This window comes from Styela clava, chromosome 6 (assembly GCF_964204865.1).
Source record: "Styela clava chromosome 6, kaStyClav1.hap1.2, whole genome shotgun sequence".
NCBI classification, from domain to species: Eukaryota; Metazoa; Chordata; class Ascidiacea; order Stolidobranchia; family Styelidae; genus Styela; species Styela clava.
Genome location: NC_135255.1, coordinates 14150342 through 14166615, shown reverse-complemented (window position 1 = coordinate 14166615; position 16274 = coordinate 14150342). Strand labels below are relative to the sequence as shown.

At 37.1% G+C, this 16274-nt stretch overlaps 1 protein-coding gene across 1 annotated transcript; it reads right to left on the bottom strand.

The window, feature by feature from the left end:
* Nucleotides 1–648: 648 nt before the first annotated feature.
* LOC120331367 (uncharacterized) lies at nucleotides 649–13411 on the bottom strand. Its single transcript, XM_039398439.2, has 15 exons — nucleotides 13116–13411; nucleotides 12563–12713; nucleotides 11937–12146; nucleotides 10870–11754; nucleotides 10140–10377; nucleotides 9488–9600; nucleotides 8856–8982; nucleotides 7809–8059; nucleotides 6861–7026; nucleotides 5761–5997; nucleotides 5106–5201; nucleotides 4434–4632; nucleotides 3951–4154; nucleotides 2791–3416; nucleotides 649–1195 (listed from the first exon to the last, which is right to left on the bottom strand). The coding sequence occupies exons 1-15, from the start codon at nucleotides 13205–13207 to the stop codon at nucleotides 813–815; spliced, it is 3978 nt and encodes a 1325-aa protein (XP_039254373.2). The 5' UTR covers nucleotides 13208–13411; the 3' UTR covers nucleotides 649–812.
* Nucleotides 13412–16274: the final 2863 nt, after the last annotated feature.

The window sequence follows — 16274 nt, the reverse complement described above, 5'->3', positions numbered from 1 at the left end:
TTGACTATTATTTACAATAGCCGCACAATAAATCCATGAAGTTAACGAATAGCTCACTGAGCACCTAGGTTTCTACCACGGAATCCTAAAGCTCCGTTTAGAACGCTTGAGAACTGGTGGAGGTTTCGTCCATCATCGTTGCATTATGAGGCGGTCACTCGAAGTCGAGGAGACTACGGCAGCCTACCGCACCGGTAACGCGAAAGTTTGGATATCCGTACGATTTCTCTTACACTACTGGAGCACTTGCTTTGAAATTTTCCGTGGTTGAGGATTGTTGTGTCGCTAGAAGGCTATTACTTTTTTTTTTCAAAATTTCTGTGGGCTCTATGGTATTTGTTTTTGCACTTGTAAGGTTTACACTTTATTGTCGGTTATCATTTGAGGTTCCATTACATTTGCACCCGTAATTTGAACTCATGATAATTCACTTATGGAAATTTTTTTTTACTGATATTTGAACCCATACTAACCCCTAGCCCATAGGTTTTAGCACCCGCATATAAATTGAACCCGCGGATATACGGATGCAAATGCACGGTCACCTCATTTGAACCTAATGGGGATATACGCTTGATGAATCTGGCAATATTATATCCACTTCCTCTTATATTAAGAATATGTCAGAGTTTTTCAGTATCACAAAGCAAAAATGTTTTAAATAACATAGCCATGCCTTAGCTTAGAACGTTTCTTTATTACCAACTGATACAAAACAACAACTAGCATATTTAACAAAATTATAAAAATAAATAATATAAGAACAAAACTAACAAAAATAAAAGACTTTTAAGTTGTAAATTTCGATGATATCATTGCTCCTCTACATCTGCTTTAGTAAGATCAGACTCCGCCTTATGTTTCTTTTCCCACTTTTGGCGCAGCCGTTTTGCTTGTCGTTGTTGCCTTTTGGCACTAGAAAGATACTCTCTGCTCTTTTTGCCTCTGGCCTGAACTACCTTGCTGTCAGAACTGTCATTCTTTGAATCAGTCTCAGCGGAATTTTCTGATTGCTCTATGACAGCAGCCTCGGTATCGTTGCTTGAGCTAGGGTCATTTTCAGGTTTTGTTTGTGCCGATTCTGATTTACTCTGAACTACTTTTGATTCTTCATCAGGAGCCTCATTCGGTTCTTTGATAATCTTTCTACTCACGTTGTGGCCAATACAGTCAGCTATCATCACAGTGTCGTTATCTAAAAATAAACCGAACAATAGCATGTACAAAAACAAATGTATGTGTTTAGGCAGTGGTTCCCAACCTTTCTACTCTGGCGGACCGGTAAAATTAAATAAAATGTACTCGCTCACAGTCAATTTATTTGCTTCGTTTTAATTAAAGCTAGAAGTAACTGGTTGAAAATTCAGAGAACAGTTTGATTGCTCGATTACTTAGTGATGGGTATTCGTTATCAAAAGAGCTCAAGAATGAATTGTGACAATGATTCTTTTATAAACCTGGACTGTAAAGTAGAGGTTTTATCGGGTTCATCATATCAATTCATCTGCAGCTGATCGACGGCTCAAACAAAATGAATTTATATTACAATGATGAAGTCGATGCTAACTTGGCACCAGGCTCAAAATCCTGCTGTGCATCCCCCGGAAAATATCTCAGCGGCTCCCGCTTTTGTTGCGCGTCTTGTGACCACCTGCAGGGCCGCAGTTTATATCTTGCTGGATGCCGAGGCAAAGCTCTGGAATATTATACTGTTCTTGACAGTTTTCTGGTTTGAACAAAGAAATATTCATAACCTTTTATCTGTATGGTAATATTAATCAAGAAAGCATGCAGAACGGAAAAAGCACGCATACCGATTTGCAAGTTTCTGAGTCTTGCGAGATTTGACGAAGCGCTTTCGCGATGAATCGGAAGCGAAAAGTGTGATTACTCGGCGCCAAGATGTCGCCGGGCCATACCGCTCGTATCAAACAGCAAATAACAGCGGGAGAGAAATTGCGTAATAAACCAACGTAATTTCCACTTATTAATCAAGAAAAGCTTGCAGAACGGGAATAGCACGCATGCCGATTTGCAGGTTTCTGAATCTTGCGAGATTTGACGGAGCGCTTTCGCGATGAATCGGAACCGAAAAAGCGAAAAGTGTGATTACCTGGCGCCAAGGCGTCGCCGGGCCATACCGCTCTTATCAAACAGCAGTATGACGGCGGTAGAGAAATTGCGTAATAAACAAACGTAACTTCGTCTTTTCGGCTTCGGTAAAGCGATTGAGACGGTAGAAAAACAACAAAATGATATTTCCCGCGGACCGGCGGTTGGGAACCACTGGTTTAGCGGACCGGGCTGGGCCCTTAGACTGAATCCAAGTTCACTCACTCAGGTCTCTAAATTCCCTTTCGGCTCTCTGGTAACCAATCCAGAAACCGGACTGATAGTAACAGTTAAACGCGTCCCTATACATAGAATTCAATTAAATCATATCTTAGCTGGGCAATAAAATGATATATTGCAATATTTGTTTAGTTGAGAATACCATTATTTGGGCGTCAAAGTCAAGCTAGTGTAACGAAATACCGATATAGTTTTTATGACAATTTTTTTCATGATAATTTAAGTCTGTTTTGAATATTGAATTCCTTTTATTAGATTGACGATCTCAAGCTATATTTGGACACGGTATGATGTAATTATTTCACTATAGCCGAGCCGATTTTGCCTGCCTAATCGGATTCAAAATAATGCGAACATTCTTCCCTAACCAGTTTACGAATAATGAGCATCCTTAACCAAAAATGTAAATAAATATACATATATAATCTAAATCCAAACCTTTTGGTAAATCCTTACAATCGTTTTGAGATTTATTGGATTTTTGCAGACTTTCAAATATATCTTGCATAACATCAAACGCTGTTTTCTCGTAGTTATGATTGTCCTGTTCTGCGTTTAGCTTTCCATCTTCGGTATCATTCGATTCCTGTTTCAGAGACTGTTCAAAAGCATCAGCAATATCTTTATAAATTTCGGCCATTTTTTCTTCGCTATCTGATGGAAGCATCGAATTCAGGCCTTTGTTAGTATACCTTACATCGTTAACGCCCAATAGTCGTAATCTTGCCTCGACTGTGTGCTTGGGATCGTACACCGGCGAAAGTAATGCTAAGCCTTGTAATTTACGACGTCCTTCAGCCTGATTTGTTATCAATTTATACGTCAAATCGTCATCTACTCCGGAGAAAAATCCTTTACCCAGTGCCGATTCTAAAAGTCCCACGCACATGGGCTCGATTCCAAATTCCTTCGCCGAATCCCCTCCGGCCAGATCGTTATTAGAATCGTTAGGAGTCGTCAAATGCACTCGGTGATCTAAAAAGCTCAAGGCAACCGAGTACATCGAAGAGTTTTGAACGAATTGCAAACTGCATGGAAGTTTGAATACATCGTTGGACATAAATCTGAAAATAAGCAAACAATTTGTTGTTCTGGAACTGGTATCAATCTGTGCAGAAATGAAGGTACTCCCGTAGTATGTGTACTGATAAAGGGTTAAGCCGTAATTTTATTCCGATTTCCCCCATTTTAGTTCTATTACGAGTTCGAAGAATGTCTGTGTTAGCCAAGTGAATATACCCTCCGCCCATAGGCTTCCGTCCCTATACAAAACTTGATGTAAAGTAGGCGAACAAAATCAGTTACCTTCATATTGGTACACATAATTCTGGAGCGCCGAAATAAACATGCCCCTATTAGAGGTTATAAAAATGTTGACATCGAAATTTGCGACAAAACTAGTTATCAGTTGTAATAATAAAGTTTTTGATATCATCAAATAAGATTTGTAAATTTATACGAAGCCATGAAATAACAACGAGTCAATTTCATTAGGCTGACCAACGGACCTCACTCTCATATATATTTAAATACACTTTCGATGATAGATAAAAAGGTGGCAGCAACTGTTTTCATTTAGTCAACAAATAAAAACTTACTCAGAAAAAACTGGATAAACACCGGCATCTATAGCCGAATCTCGAGATGCCTGATAATGCTTATATGCCGTTGTGAGATAATATGATCCACGCATATGTTCCTCAGCTGGGCCCCATATTTCCGAAAATAATAGAAAGGAGAATACATTTTCACACAGTGAAATCACATCCTTGACATGTTTTTCAACGTTTTTAATGGTGTTCCTAAAATTATAAACCGTTTAAGTATATATTATATATATATTCATTTTTTTTCATTTTGTGTAATGTCAGATGAAAGGATTTGAGCGTGTTCAAGTAAAGTACCCAAATGGGTTATGGAACTTATCGTTCTCTCTCCCGTTTTAACGCCTCGGCATGTGTATAAGCAATAACAAAATCTGAAGCACTTCTAAAAGATGCATAAAGTAAATGTTGACGTAGTCTCGTTTTCGTAATATGGACATGTAATTGTAGAATATAGAATAGGTGTAGGTAACATACCCGAAATCTACATTTACAAAACATTGCTTGTGAACATCGGCAATATAATGAGCAAGCAGGCGTAATACAAGCATCAAGTCACCAATAATAAAATTAGTGACGTCATCCATATACATTGGCAATAAAATATCAACAACAAGATCATCGTGATGGTGTTTTTCTCCAGAAGAAAATGTCTTTGATGACATCCTGGTACAATCTAAAATAGCAAGAATATTTACGCTTCCTAGAACAAATCTTATCAAAGTTATTATCCCTGTTCCGAATATTAATACAATATACATATTGCAGTTCGGAATAGCGATGGATTTGGACATATGGTTCCAATCGCCATTTTTTCCATCGGTTTAATCATATCGGCAGCTATACATAAGATACTGCCAATCGAGAGGAACTCAATTTCAAGGGATTGTCATTTTTCAAGCGCTATCACTAAATGGAGGTTCGCTTCTGAGTATCTGTCGATTCTACTGTTACTTTGGCAGCGCGTGCGACTTTCCCAATTCCAAGTCTCTATTGCTCGTGCCATCCAGTGTTTAAAACATTAACAAACATAACGTTGATTTTCGATTTTCAAGAAAGTTTTGCGTTGATAAGAGTGGTGAGAATCTGCATACACTATGTTATAACAGAAATCCAAAATTAAATGCATATTAATAACATAATTCAAACCAGCAAGTCGGTCCTGAAAGTTCAAGGGACAATTACATCGCAACAAGTTTGGTAAAATATCATGAATTTTGAGTGACGTCGTGTTCGGTTCCTTTCCTTCAAAACATAAGGTATTTAATGAGACGACATAAAGTTAAACTTGCACTCTGTTGTCTCTAGGGCTGTGGTGTCGGAGGAAATTTACAATCAACTCCGAATACGGGTTAAAAAAAAAAATTGACTCCTACTTTAGTTCCGAACTCTAAGAAAATCAAATTCCGAAAACAAAAAATTGATTGACTGTTAGGTGTACTTAGTAAATTCAATGCTATTTGAGTCTGCAAAAAAATTTAATATCAGTGTAAAAATCTGATTCCGGCTCCGGACTGTTGAAAAATAGGACTTCCGCTTTGACAACAGCAAAAACATGTCAAACTCGATTCCACACCCATGTTTGTCTCGTATGCTGCCTTCAAGAAAATGTTACTAATGAATACATACTGCGAAAGAAGCAATAAGAACCATTTCAATTTGATTAAAGGCAATGAGGCGCTCTCTGGAATACAGAGACCATGTCAGTGTATGGTCATTTTATACACCAAAGGTGTAATTTAGGCTGGCAATATATATCGACCATATGTATTCTTATTATTTCATAATATCAAAATGAAAATACCGTTTCCTCCGTGTGATTTACCAGAGAGAAATACCATCATTCCGTTGCAAGTAAGATATATAGGATACACCACTACGCTTTTGCTAACGACCGAGATGTTGTCGTCAATAAAATCATCGTGAAATATTTGGCAAGCTTGATATGTGCACGAATCACTGGGATTCTGAGAGGTATCTTGGTGTGTTTGATCATTTCTGTTTTCGGGAGGTCTCCACTTCGCCCTTTTTCCTCGCTTCCCTAATATAATATGTATATCGTATATAAAACAACGAAAAAAGCCAGAACAGAACAAATGGGATAGCATAAACATAAGTGTCCAGTCGTCTCAAGCCAAGACATATATGCTTTCTTAGAACGCAACATTAAGTACACATAAAGATTTATTTCGCAATAAAGCGCTAGCCAGTGGTTCCCAAACTAGTGTCCGCGGACCTTTTGGGGTCTGCATATGGCTAATATCTTGATAATACAAAAGTTAAGTGCTCAAATTTGCAAATACAAATTTGTCGTCTTTTGCTGCTTCACAATCACCACTTGAGACCTTAATTTTTCACTTTCTGTTTCGATCGCGCTGCCACATTGTGATGTCACAAAGCTGTGGGCTTGTGCTATCACAGAGGGAGTTCAATTCATGCCACCACAAGTTTACTAACTGCAGAGCTGTAGCTGAGGCTGCCCTTTTGCACGTTTACCAAATATCGGAACAGACTCGATGTCAAACATATAATTGGAGTTGCGTTTTATATTCTTTTGTTCGTTTTGTTATAGTGCACAAGGCCGGGCAAATCATTTAAAAATTTGCTAGGGATCCGTCATTCAAAAAGTTTGGGAACCACTGCGCCAGACGAACCTGTACTGATAGTGATAACCAGCGAACCCAATCTTGTTTTTAGAGCTATAAATTTGGCATGCTCCTCTGAAATGATGAATCTTGTTGTTGGTGAGTTCAATGCAAAGTAGAACCTGGTGTTCAAATTTTGAAAGACACCACTAGATAGGAACCAATACTTTCATGTATGTAATCATGCATACATGAAGTATAATAATTTCTGCGAACAACTAGAAATATTACTGTTTTAACTTTATTTTTTTGTACAAACCCTTCATCTTTCGAGCCAATTCGTGCGGACAATTTGTCGCGGATTGAGAACTCAATCTCTTGACTGTTGTATTTATTCGCATCAAACAGCGAACTTTTCTTGTCCGACGATCACAATCTGCATTCCACGGCCAAGAAATCAGTTCTTCAGTTGGGCAACCAACAGGCTATAAAATAAAAATAAAAAAAGAACGCTTTTAGCGGTGAAAAGTGGGGTATCATTAATACCCCCAAATATTATTAAAATATGGTAAATTAGATAGGCATACCAACACAAAAATCGTTACCCAACTTCGCAGCGGCAGTATCTAAACATATGAAACAACTATTATATTTCAAGTAGAATTATTCAGACTCATTTCGCGTTGGCTAAAATTTATGAAAAATATTATCATGTAACTGAGTTATGTGTGTTGGGACGGGTCTGCGAGAAATTTGACTTTCTGAAAATAGTAGACCAATCCTGCACTTCGGTGGTAGCACGCTACCTCCCTTTTACTTCTGAGTCGGCGCATGTGACCTAACTTTGGTGTTAATGTCTTTGAAAATGTTAACGTGAAGGCATGGAATAAATAAACTTGGATTACCGTATATTTCTCCGCGTATACTACGCATTTCCAAGTTTAAATTTCGCCTTTAGAATAAGGGGGGATATAGTAAATAAAGTTATGGAGATATAGTTAATAAAAGTTATGGAGACATAGTTAATAAAAATCAGACAGAATGTCTAATACGCTCCGCTGAGAAAAAACACCCGCAACGAAAGAGAGAAACGGAAACCAGCTATGCGTATTATTTATGGAGATTGAATATTTCTGGCGATCCAAGTGGTAGAATACACCCGCGTATCAAGGAGAAATACGATACTCATAAAATTGCACACTACTTTCGTCATCGGTTTCTTCGGCAAACATCTGATTTAGATGTAAATAGATCAAAACACGCTCACCTTATCACGCAACACTTCATCCAGCATTGTAGCATAATTTTGTGTCCTGTATTTAGGATGCCACCCAAACAATGCTAAACTTTTGAAACGTGCAAACCGATCTTCTTCTTCAGATTCTACAGGCTCCCAAATCATAGAAAATACTTTCATAATATTTTCAGATCCAGAAGCCATTTTCTTTCGAAGTCCATCTTCAAACATCTTAACCACATCTAAATCGTCAGAAATGTTCTCGGCACGAAATGTCAGAGCTGGAATGATTCAAAAACTACATCGGAATAACTGCATGTGAAAGTCATATGTGTGATTAAAATAATCCGAAAAGTGTTCTCTTTTCATTTTGACATCTAACGTAACGACTCAAGGAAGCCACATACTAATATATGTTCCAGTATCATTCCAACATCTACCGATTCAAGTAAGCTATACTAAAGCTTCACTACAATTTTTTGCGTTCCTCTTATGTTTTATGCGAGGCTGATCAACTTTCGAAGCTAACCAACACTTTTCATGCAGGGTGATCAGAAAAAAATATCAGAAACCATAAATTTTCTAATTACTTTTGTGCAAATGAAGAAAATTATTTATTTAACGCTTCTTTGTGTATAATTGTAGACAAAAGTTTAAGTAATCTAGGACGCTTTGCACAAAATTTGTTTTCTCTATAGGTTCCAAATGACCTGTTTTTTTTGTTTGTTCTTTGGTTCACCCGTATATAAGCAGTAAGCACCAATGATATGGAGACAAGCAAGATTTTTGGACAACCATTCAACCATTATGTCATAAATATGAACTAACGAACGGATTTTTTTGTCATCACGATAACTTCTTAATATGGATTTTTGCCCCTGATTGATTAGTGTACGATGATATTCATCTTTGCAGATGTTTCTGAGCACCGGGGTGGAAGTTTTTTTTATTTTTTTCATTGGTTTGACAATTTTCAGACATTCAGAAGAACATAATATAATTCTCTACTGAAAGATTCATCGACATTACTATGGAGCCATTTTCAGTTGAGCATGAAAAACGAAACATTATTCTCACCGTTGTCTTCGGGAAGTTTATGTGTGAAGCTCCCACATAAAATGAAGGATTTCTTTATCGTTTTGGGTTTTTCGCCTTCCGAATTCGTATCGACGATCCTCGAATCAAATACAAATTGGTCCTCAAGCTGAAGTATAAAGAGTTGTGACACAAAACAGGGAATAATGTGCGTTGTAACGTAATGTATATTCGTAATAACAGTATCAGTTGCTGTGTCAGTTTTTGCTTGACTGATTCATATCATCGGTTCTATAATCTAAAAACTAAGCTATAATGGTTTTCACATTACCTATAATTGGTGTTTTCGATGAATAAAAATCTACCACCCAATATATTGAGAAAGTCACCGCATCAAATTGCTTTTCTTTTACTACTTCACATATGGTGTTAAATTTGTTTATCCAGATTGTACGATGTAACCTTAGTATGAATTTATAGATAATATCGAAAATCAAGATGTGTCTTTTATCCAAAAACGACTTACTAACGCGAGATTTCAAACTTCTCATAATGTTGTATTAGGCCGATATACAATGGCATCAGCGAGTAATCTTTTTTTCTGAATTTATTTCGATTGAAATGATATGTAAGATTATAAGTTTAAGAATTGTGTGTATGTAGATAATACAAACCTGGCAATCACGCTTGACTCTTGTAAAATTCACTTTGGGAGAATCATTTTTCTCAGTTTTTTCATCTTTTACTGGTTCAAAATTGGTCTGTGATCGACGCTTGAGTATTTTAGCTAAATGAATGTTAAAGAATCAAATATATCAATCATAAAGTAGTGACTAGGGGTATCGAACAATTCGACAGTTTGAATCGTTTATCGTTTGTTGTACAACAGTCTGATCAGCGTATGGGTGTTTTCATAAAGTGGCCATGCGCACCTCCGTCACGGCATCAGAGTAAGCACGCAGTCGAAAAATTAAAATACTTCATTGGATTCTGAAATACTATTCAATTCTAGGAACAAAATGTATTTGATTTTGACCAGACCTACTGACGGGTATTAAACTCAAATTAGTCCTTTGGATTTTGCGAGTGCCGCACCCGTCTTCAAGTTTAAGACACTCATAATTCAAAGATTCGCCGCGACCAGCGATAAGAACATTTTATGCAAATTTTTGCATAAAAATGAAACGAGATTGAGATGCCATGAAGTGTATTTACTTATTTACCAAAACTGGACCGCACGGATATAGCAAGCTAAGGTTGTAGCTTAGACATATATATTTGATTAAAAAAAAAACGATCCATTCCAAATATTTAAGTCAAACTAACCCTTTGCTGTTTCAAACACTTGAACAATTTCAAAATATGTTTTATGTTTCTTGATATATTCTTGTAACGATTTGGACTTCTTCACTTCATTGGGAATTTGCAATCCCTTGTAAAGACGGTGTTTTTCCGATAATAAGAAAGCAACCTCTGAAGGCAGCATATTGTCAAATGAACGCGTCAAAAAGTACGATATAAGTTTTTGTGGATGATCAAAATTCATTTCATCGCATTCACCACTCTGTAGAAAAATATGATATCTACTCACCCAAAGCGAATATATATAGCCTACTAAATATCTAAAAAAAATTGTATGGTATAAAGTAAACTCTACATATTCCAATATTATAAATGCGTTTATAAGCTTGCAAAGCAATATGCGAATTTTTTTCTGAGGACGGTAGTAATGTCGACGTTTTCATAATACTGTATATATAGTGTATATCGCAGCTGATGATTAGGGGGGGGGGGGAGCATTTTTTGGATACCGAATGATTTCAGAATCGAATTTTTTTGAACTATCGATTGGGTTTCTACGAGAGTAACTACTTCTCCGACATGAGATCCATTACTCAGACATTTCGCTGAGCGTTCTTACACGTCATGTCATCTCTATTCCATCTACGTGGACCTGACGACAAACGTATCTCGTAGACTCAGGCTCCTCTACACTATCTAACAATTGATCCATGCATTGGTATTATTTAACAAAAATAGAAATAATGATACTTACTGTGCAATAGTATAAACGGTATTTATCAATGATTCTGGAAGCAATTTCCTCATTCGACAAGTATCTTCCCAAGATCCAATACACCGACTTTTCATTTGACTTTGATAAAAACTTGTCATCAAGGTTGTGCAAACGTCTGATATGGTGAGAATTGGCGTTGTTCGTCTCAAGATCATCTTTTCGAGGTTTGCGTTTTTGGGCATTATCTATTTTTACACCGCCCATACAACATGGTTTCTTTTTCAAAAGAAAGCTGTGTAATTCTTTTTGTACAGGCTTTTTCGGTAATGGAGGTGGTGGAGGTATTTTGGTGTCGAACATTTCATTATGAACAGGACTGGTGAGTGGATTCGTGGTAGGACAAGTGTTATTCATACTGGGAACATGGTAAAGCGGCGGGGCGTTTGGAATCTTCGTTGAAGACAATTCGCCAGCTTTTTTATTCTCATCTTTAGCACTAGTAGCCAATAATGCAGGGCCGTCATCGCAAACAGATTTACTAGAAACTGAAGGATTTAGAGAGTCATATTTCTTATCTGAAGTTTTCGAATGTGAAACATCTGCAGCTGATGGAATTTTCTCAGGTTGTAGATTTGTAGTGTTCCCTATACCTATGTTGACCGTGGCAGAATGATCTACTGAACTCTTGTCACCTGATCCCACTTTTAAATATTGTGTGTTGTCACAAGGTGACGCCGTGACTTTTTTCTCGTTTACTATACCAATAGGAGAGAAATTACTGCCTGAAATAGTCTTACAAATCTGTGAAAAGTCGCTTTTGATTGTGTTATTACTTGTTAAGTATTTCGCGTAACGAGACGATGCCGTTCCTGGTTTGTCAGCAGTTTTATTTTGGTGGCACGGAGAAGCTGAGCCGTTATCAGCCTAGAAATGAAAGTTACGCTCAGTTGTCTGACTCCGTGTTTCTTGGAATGTTATGAGATATATTAACAAATAATTAGGTAAAAATGTGTCTTATTGCATGTAAAGATTCATCAAAAGTTTCTACAGAATATATATATATCTGTTATAATAATTTTTTATCTAAAGGAATTCTTATTTCTCACCCTGGCAGGCCCGATCTTAGAGGAGCTGTTTCCACATGTTGTGTTTCGCAAGCTTACGGATGTATTCACCAATTCCACAGGTTTGGAAACGTGCTGTTCTTTTTTAATGTCATCGGGATTCAGCAATTGGACGGAAGAATCAGTCGACTTTGATGTGTTTTCTTTTTTTTTTGGTAAATCGGAATCTATCGGGCAGTCAATTTCAGTTTCCTTATGTTGTACATGCAACAAGAAATATGCAAAAAAATTTACTAAAATAGTAAGGATGATAATATCAAAGTTGACAATATTTAAAAAAAAATGCATTTCGGGTTTTCAAAGAGCAGATACTGCGTAGTTCGAGAACTTAGTACACTCGTGTTTACGAACAAACATCAACGAACGAGTTACAATACTTTCAGCAAAACTTCCTTTTTTGAATGTGTTTATAATCGGGTCATCAATTTCGGAGCACCATTCAGTATCTTGGTAAAAACGAATTGAACACCAAAATTACTTGAAATACCAGTTAAAATGTGCATGTTTTGCTTTCTCGTAAACAAATATGACTTTAATATTTTGTTATGCATCTTACCGATTCATTCATAAAAAAAAACTGAATCGTGGTATGGAGCAAATGTACTTACTGATGGATCATCAACGTTCTTCCGTGGACTGGTTTCATTGGGTAGTTGTAGGTTAGTCGATGAGGTAGTGGATAAAGATGAAGTTGTGCTTTCTACTTCAGTGGAACTGGAACTTTCGTCGTCAACACGCGAGGCTAAACCATTAACCGCCCTAAAATAACAGCAGGTTTGGATAGCCCACAAAAGTTATACTCGGGCCGTGCTTGTGCTTAAATTAACATGCCTGATGAGTCGTGACACAAAAAGTCACAGATAGTACCGGTTGAAATTAAATATATTTTATTTGCCATTGTTATAGGCCTATTGAGGGAATATCCTCACAAATGACTATAAGCAGTAAACGTTTATACCTATCCTGAATACTGTATCAATATTGGGTTATCAGACTTTTTTTCCATTCTTTGGAGACGATAGGCCTACTACGAATACAGTAGTTCCAGTGAGGAAAAAAATATGACTCATGTAATGTTAGCCACCTGCATTGTCAATTAAACAAACCCCTTGGTATAAAACTTATGTGTTCAGATCAAATCGTAGCATTTAATGTACCAACCCCTGGTCCTGGTGTTCACAATCAGTTCCGGACGGTTGCTTTGAATTTTTTTTTCGTTCACTTGAAGATGTGCTCGATTGCTGTCCACCCATTACAAGTTTTTCTTCAGCTTTTACTTTCGATAAGAAAAGCTTTTAATATCTGGGCTATTAATCGGAGCAATAAAATAGTCCTCCAAATCTACATCTGTTCCATTTCAGGTTGCTTATTGAGGAAATTGAACAATGATTCAAGCCAGAATCTTACATACCAGACTTCTGGTTCTTGCAATGGCGGACTGGCCAACGTTGAGAGAGTTTTTGTGACGTCACAATTTTCTAGTCATCTTGAATTTGAAAACAAATGACATTGCATTGCGGATTCGTGAACATATTCAATATTGGCCCAGCCCCAGTTATCCGAACTCTGTCATTTGGTTTCGAAGTAGCAGAGTCCTGATGTGCGCCTTGGATACAATTTAGACACGAGCAACTTGATGAAAAAGCACGTTCAGCCTCAACTGGTGTATTTTTGTTAGTTTTGAGTGCTCCATAGTTTAAACATTTTTAGCTATCGTAGGTAGAGCAGTATTTCTTAATTCTTTCTAGGCCACTGGAAGTCGAACTGTCGGATAACCTACCAACGCGGAAAGCCGACTCGCGAAGACGAAATATATTTTGGGCTATCGTGATTTAATTTGACCCAGCCTTGTCAAAATTTATTCAATATTACATATCTATTTCAACTCATAGTCATATTTTTCTATTTCCAAATTATTTGTGAAGGGTTGCAATGCCAATCAATCTGATTGTTTCCCATCTTAATACTTGTTCTGCGTAGTAATGTGTAGTAAGTCTCGCAGAAGTTCTATATGCATTCTGCTTTTTTTCTTCACCCTAATGCAGCGTTTCCCAAACTTTTTCGGCCACGGAACACTTCCACTTTTTATCTCGACTCGCGGAACACCAAAAAATAAAAGGGTAAAATTGATAAAGAAAATGTTGTCAAATGCGCGGCGAAAACTAACAGAATTGTGTTAAAATACTTTAATATGATTGAATATTTTACATGTTGCATTTATTATTAATGTTTTATTGTTTCCTAATTTAAATGGTGTGTATATGGATCAATAAATTCATTTTACCATTCTATGTCGTTTACTCTCTATTACGTAGTTTTTGCCTCTAATGTTACGTCTAATGGAGATAGAAGTTCTTGCTGCAATTTCGCTTGCTGCAATTTTGATGCATTTATCTACTTAATAGAGTTTAGCGAAAATGAGTAATTTTTTCAGCATTTCAAAGTAAAACCAGGCAAAGATGGAGGAAGAAGAGTTGACCTTTTGCCTTTATTCTTTAGGTCTACTCGTTTGCCCATAGCAAAACCAAAATGATTGCTGTAAACTTGATAATGAACTTAACAGTCAAAAAGCTAGGCCGACAGTTATCGAAAATGCCACTATCCCTCTCCAGTACGATTTAAGCCGATGGTGACGCGATATTGAACGGTCAGCTGGGCGACAACTTCACGTTCCATGGATCAGGGCTTCCCAAACTTTTGAGCTCGCGTCGCGGCCCTTGTCCTCGTTAATAATGGTAAACAGTTCGAAATATGCGTTTTTGGCCCTAGTTTGGGAAGCCCTGCCATAGACCTCATGGCGACTATTTAAGACGTTTTTTGATTCCTTTTCCACGAAACACTTCGAAGATGCTCGCGGAACACAGTTTGGGAAACGCTGCCCTAATGAATTGAAAATATAAAGCTGTATTACTGTTATGCCTATAATTCATATCTCAATCTATGGTTTTCTTCAAACAACACATTGTTACCTATAGAACTTTCAATTTTCCTGTGATCTTATCCCCTATATTTTATCATGTGTAAGCATAAAAGAAGATTCAGAACAGATTGAAAGTGTGAATTAATATACTAAATAATAATATATTCGGTATGAAATTATTATTTTTTGCTCTTCTCTATTTAAAATTTATTTAAATACCTCACTGATCCCGATTAGAAATTTATTTCATCTCTAATCAGATATCATTTTTTTTACATAGTGTATATAGTTTTTTTTTTTATATGTATATCCAGAGAGTGTAATATTACAGAACCTGTGTTATTAATTTATTTATTATATATTCATGTGCTTGCTTTGGGTGGTAACCGACTCAGATGACTGTTAATGGTCGTATCGTTACCACCCTGTCATCTACCGAAACCTAATTTTTCTCATTTTGCTATTATATATATATTGTTTTCTGGTTTGACGAAACAATAAAATTCTCTTTCTCTAGGTATGGCTGAAAAAATTAGGTAAGATTGTTGAAAGCATCCGGGCCGTGTACCGTGGCGTACCGTACTGATTCAGCAGTGACATCTAGCGAATAGAACATTATCGCACTTTCTCTATTTGTAATTTTGCCGTTGTCGAGGACACATGGATGCACAACATTATCCATGATTCACTGCGCCGTGTCTGTCAGTCTGTATAATAAACGCGCAAATTTGTTCGTTTTGAACGTCATATGTGTCTTCGCTTGCTTTGAAAAGTTTATATTAGTTGTTGTATGTCTGATTTATTTTAAGAGAAAACCCAGTTAAATGTATCTGGCCCGCCTGTATTAAAGGTTGCACACCCCTGCCCTGCCTGCCTCCCCCTCCAACAGTTAGAATAAACTATTTCAGTATTTCTATGTAAAAGTTTCAGATGAACTTTTTGTGCCATTACAGCATTACCGTTACCGATATGCTGTTATGGTAGCGTTATTTCAACTTGCAGACAGGGGGGGGGGCTAGTTCACTAAACGCCGTCAAGTAGGGTACTACAGTACTAGTACAGTAGTAGTTAAGTCTGTCAGTAGACTAGTTGGCAGTACCATTTTCTAACCACCACCTGTATACGGCATCCAAAAATTACATCATTACAGCGTCACAGTGGCGAAATAAGGCCCGTTAAAGTGTACGGATTTGCGTCCAAAATGCGCAGACGATCACCTGAAATCAAGCAAGCTATTCCTCGGCTTAACGATCCCGATATTATGGATACTGGGATACGAGAGAGATCGCGAGTTCGTTATCGTTGGCAAAGATGACATTTCGGGTGATTGTAGCGTTTCCTTGGCAAGCTCGAACTTACTGATTAGCCACATTCAACATCCATCCCCAAAAAAATTAAAC

What these genes read in the sequence shown, in the direction of transcription:
- LOC120331367 (XM_039398439.2), bottom strand. Translation starts at nt 13,207, where the DNA reads ATGGGTGGACAGCAATCGAGCACATCTTCAAGTGAACGAAAAAAAAAT. An exon ending in ACCGTTTATACTATTGCACA is followed by an intron (nt 10,378 to 10,869) that starts GTAAGTATCATT and finishes ATTTTTCTACAG; the next exon opens with AGTGGTGAATGCGATGAAAT. An exon ending in TTGTAAGGATTTACCAAAAG is followed by an intron (nt 1,196 to 2,790) that starts GTTTGGATTTAG and finishes GTTTATTTTTAG; the next exon opens with ATAACGACACTGTGATGATA.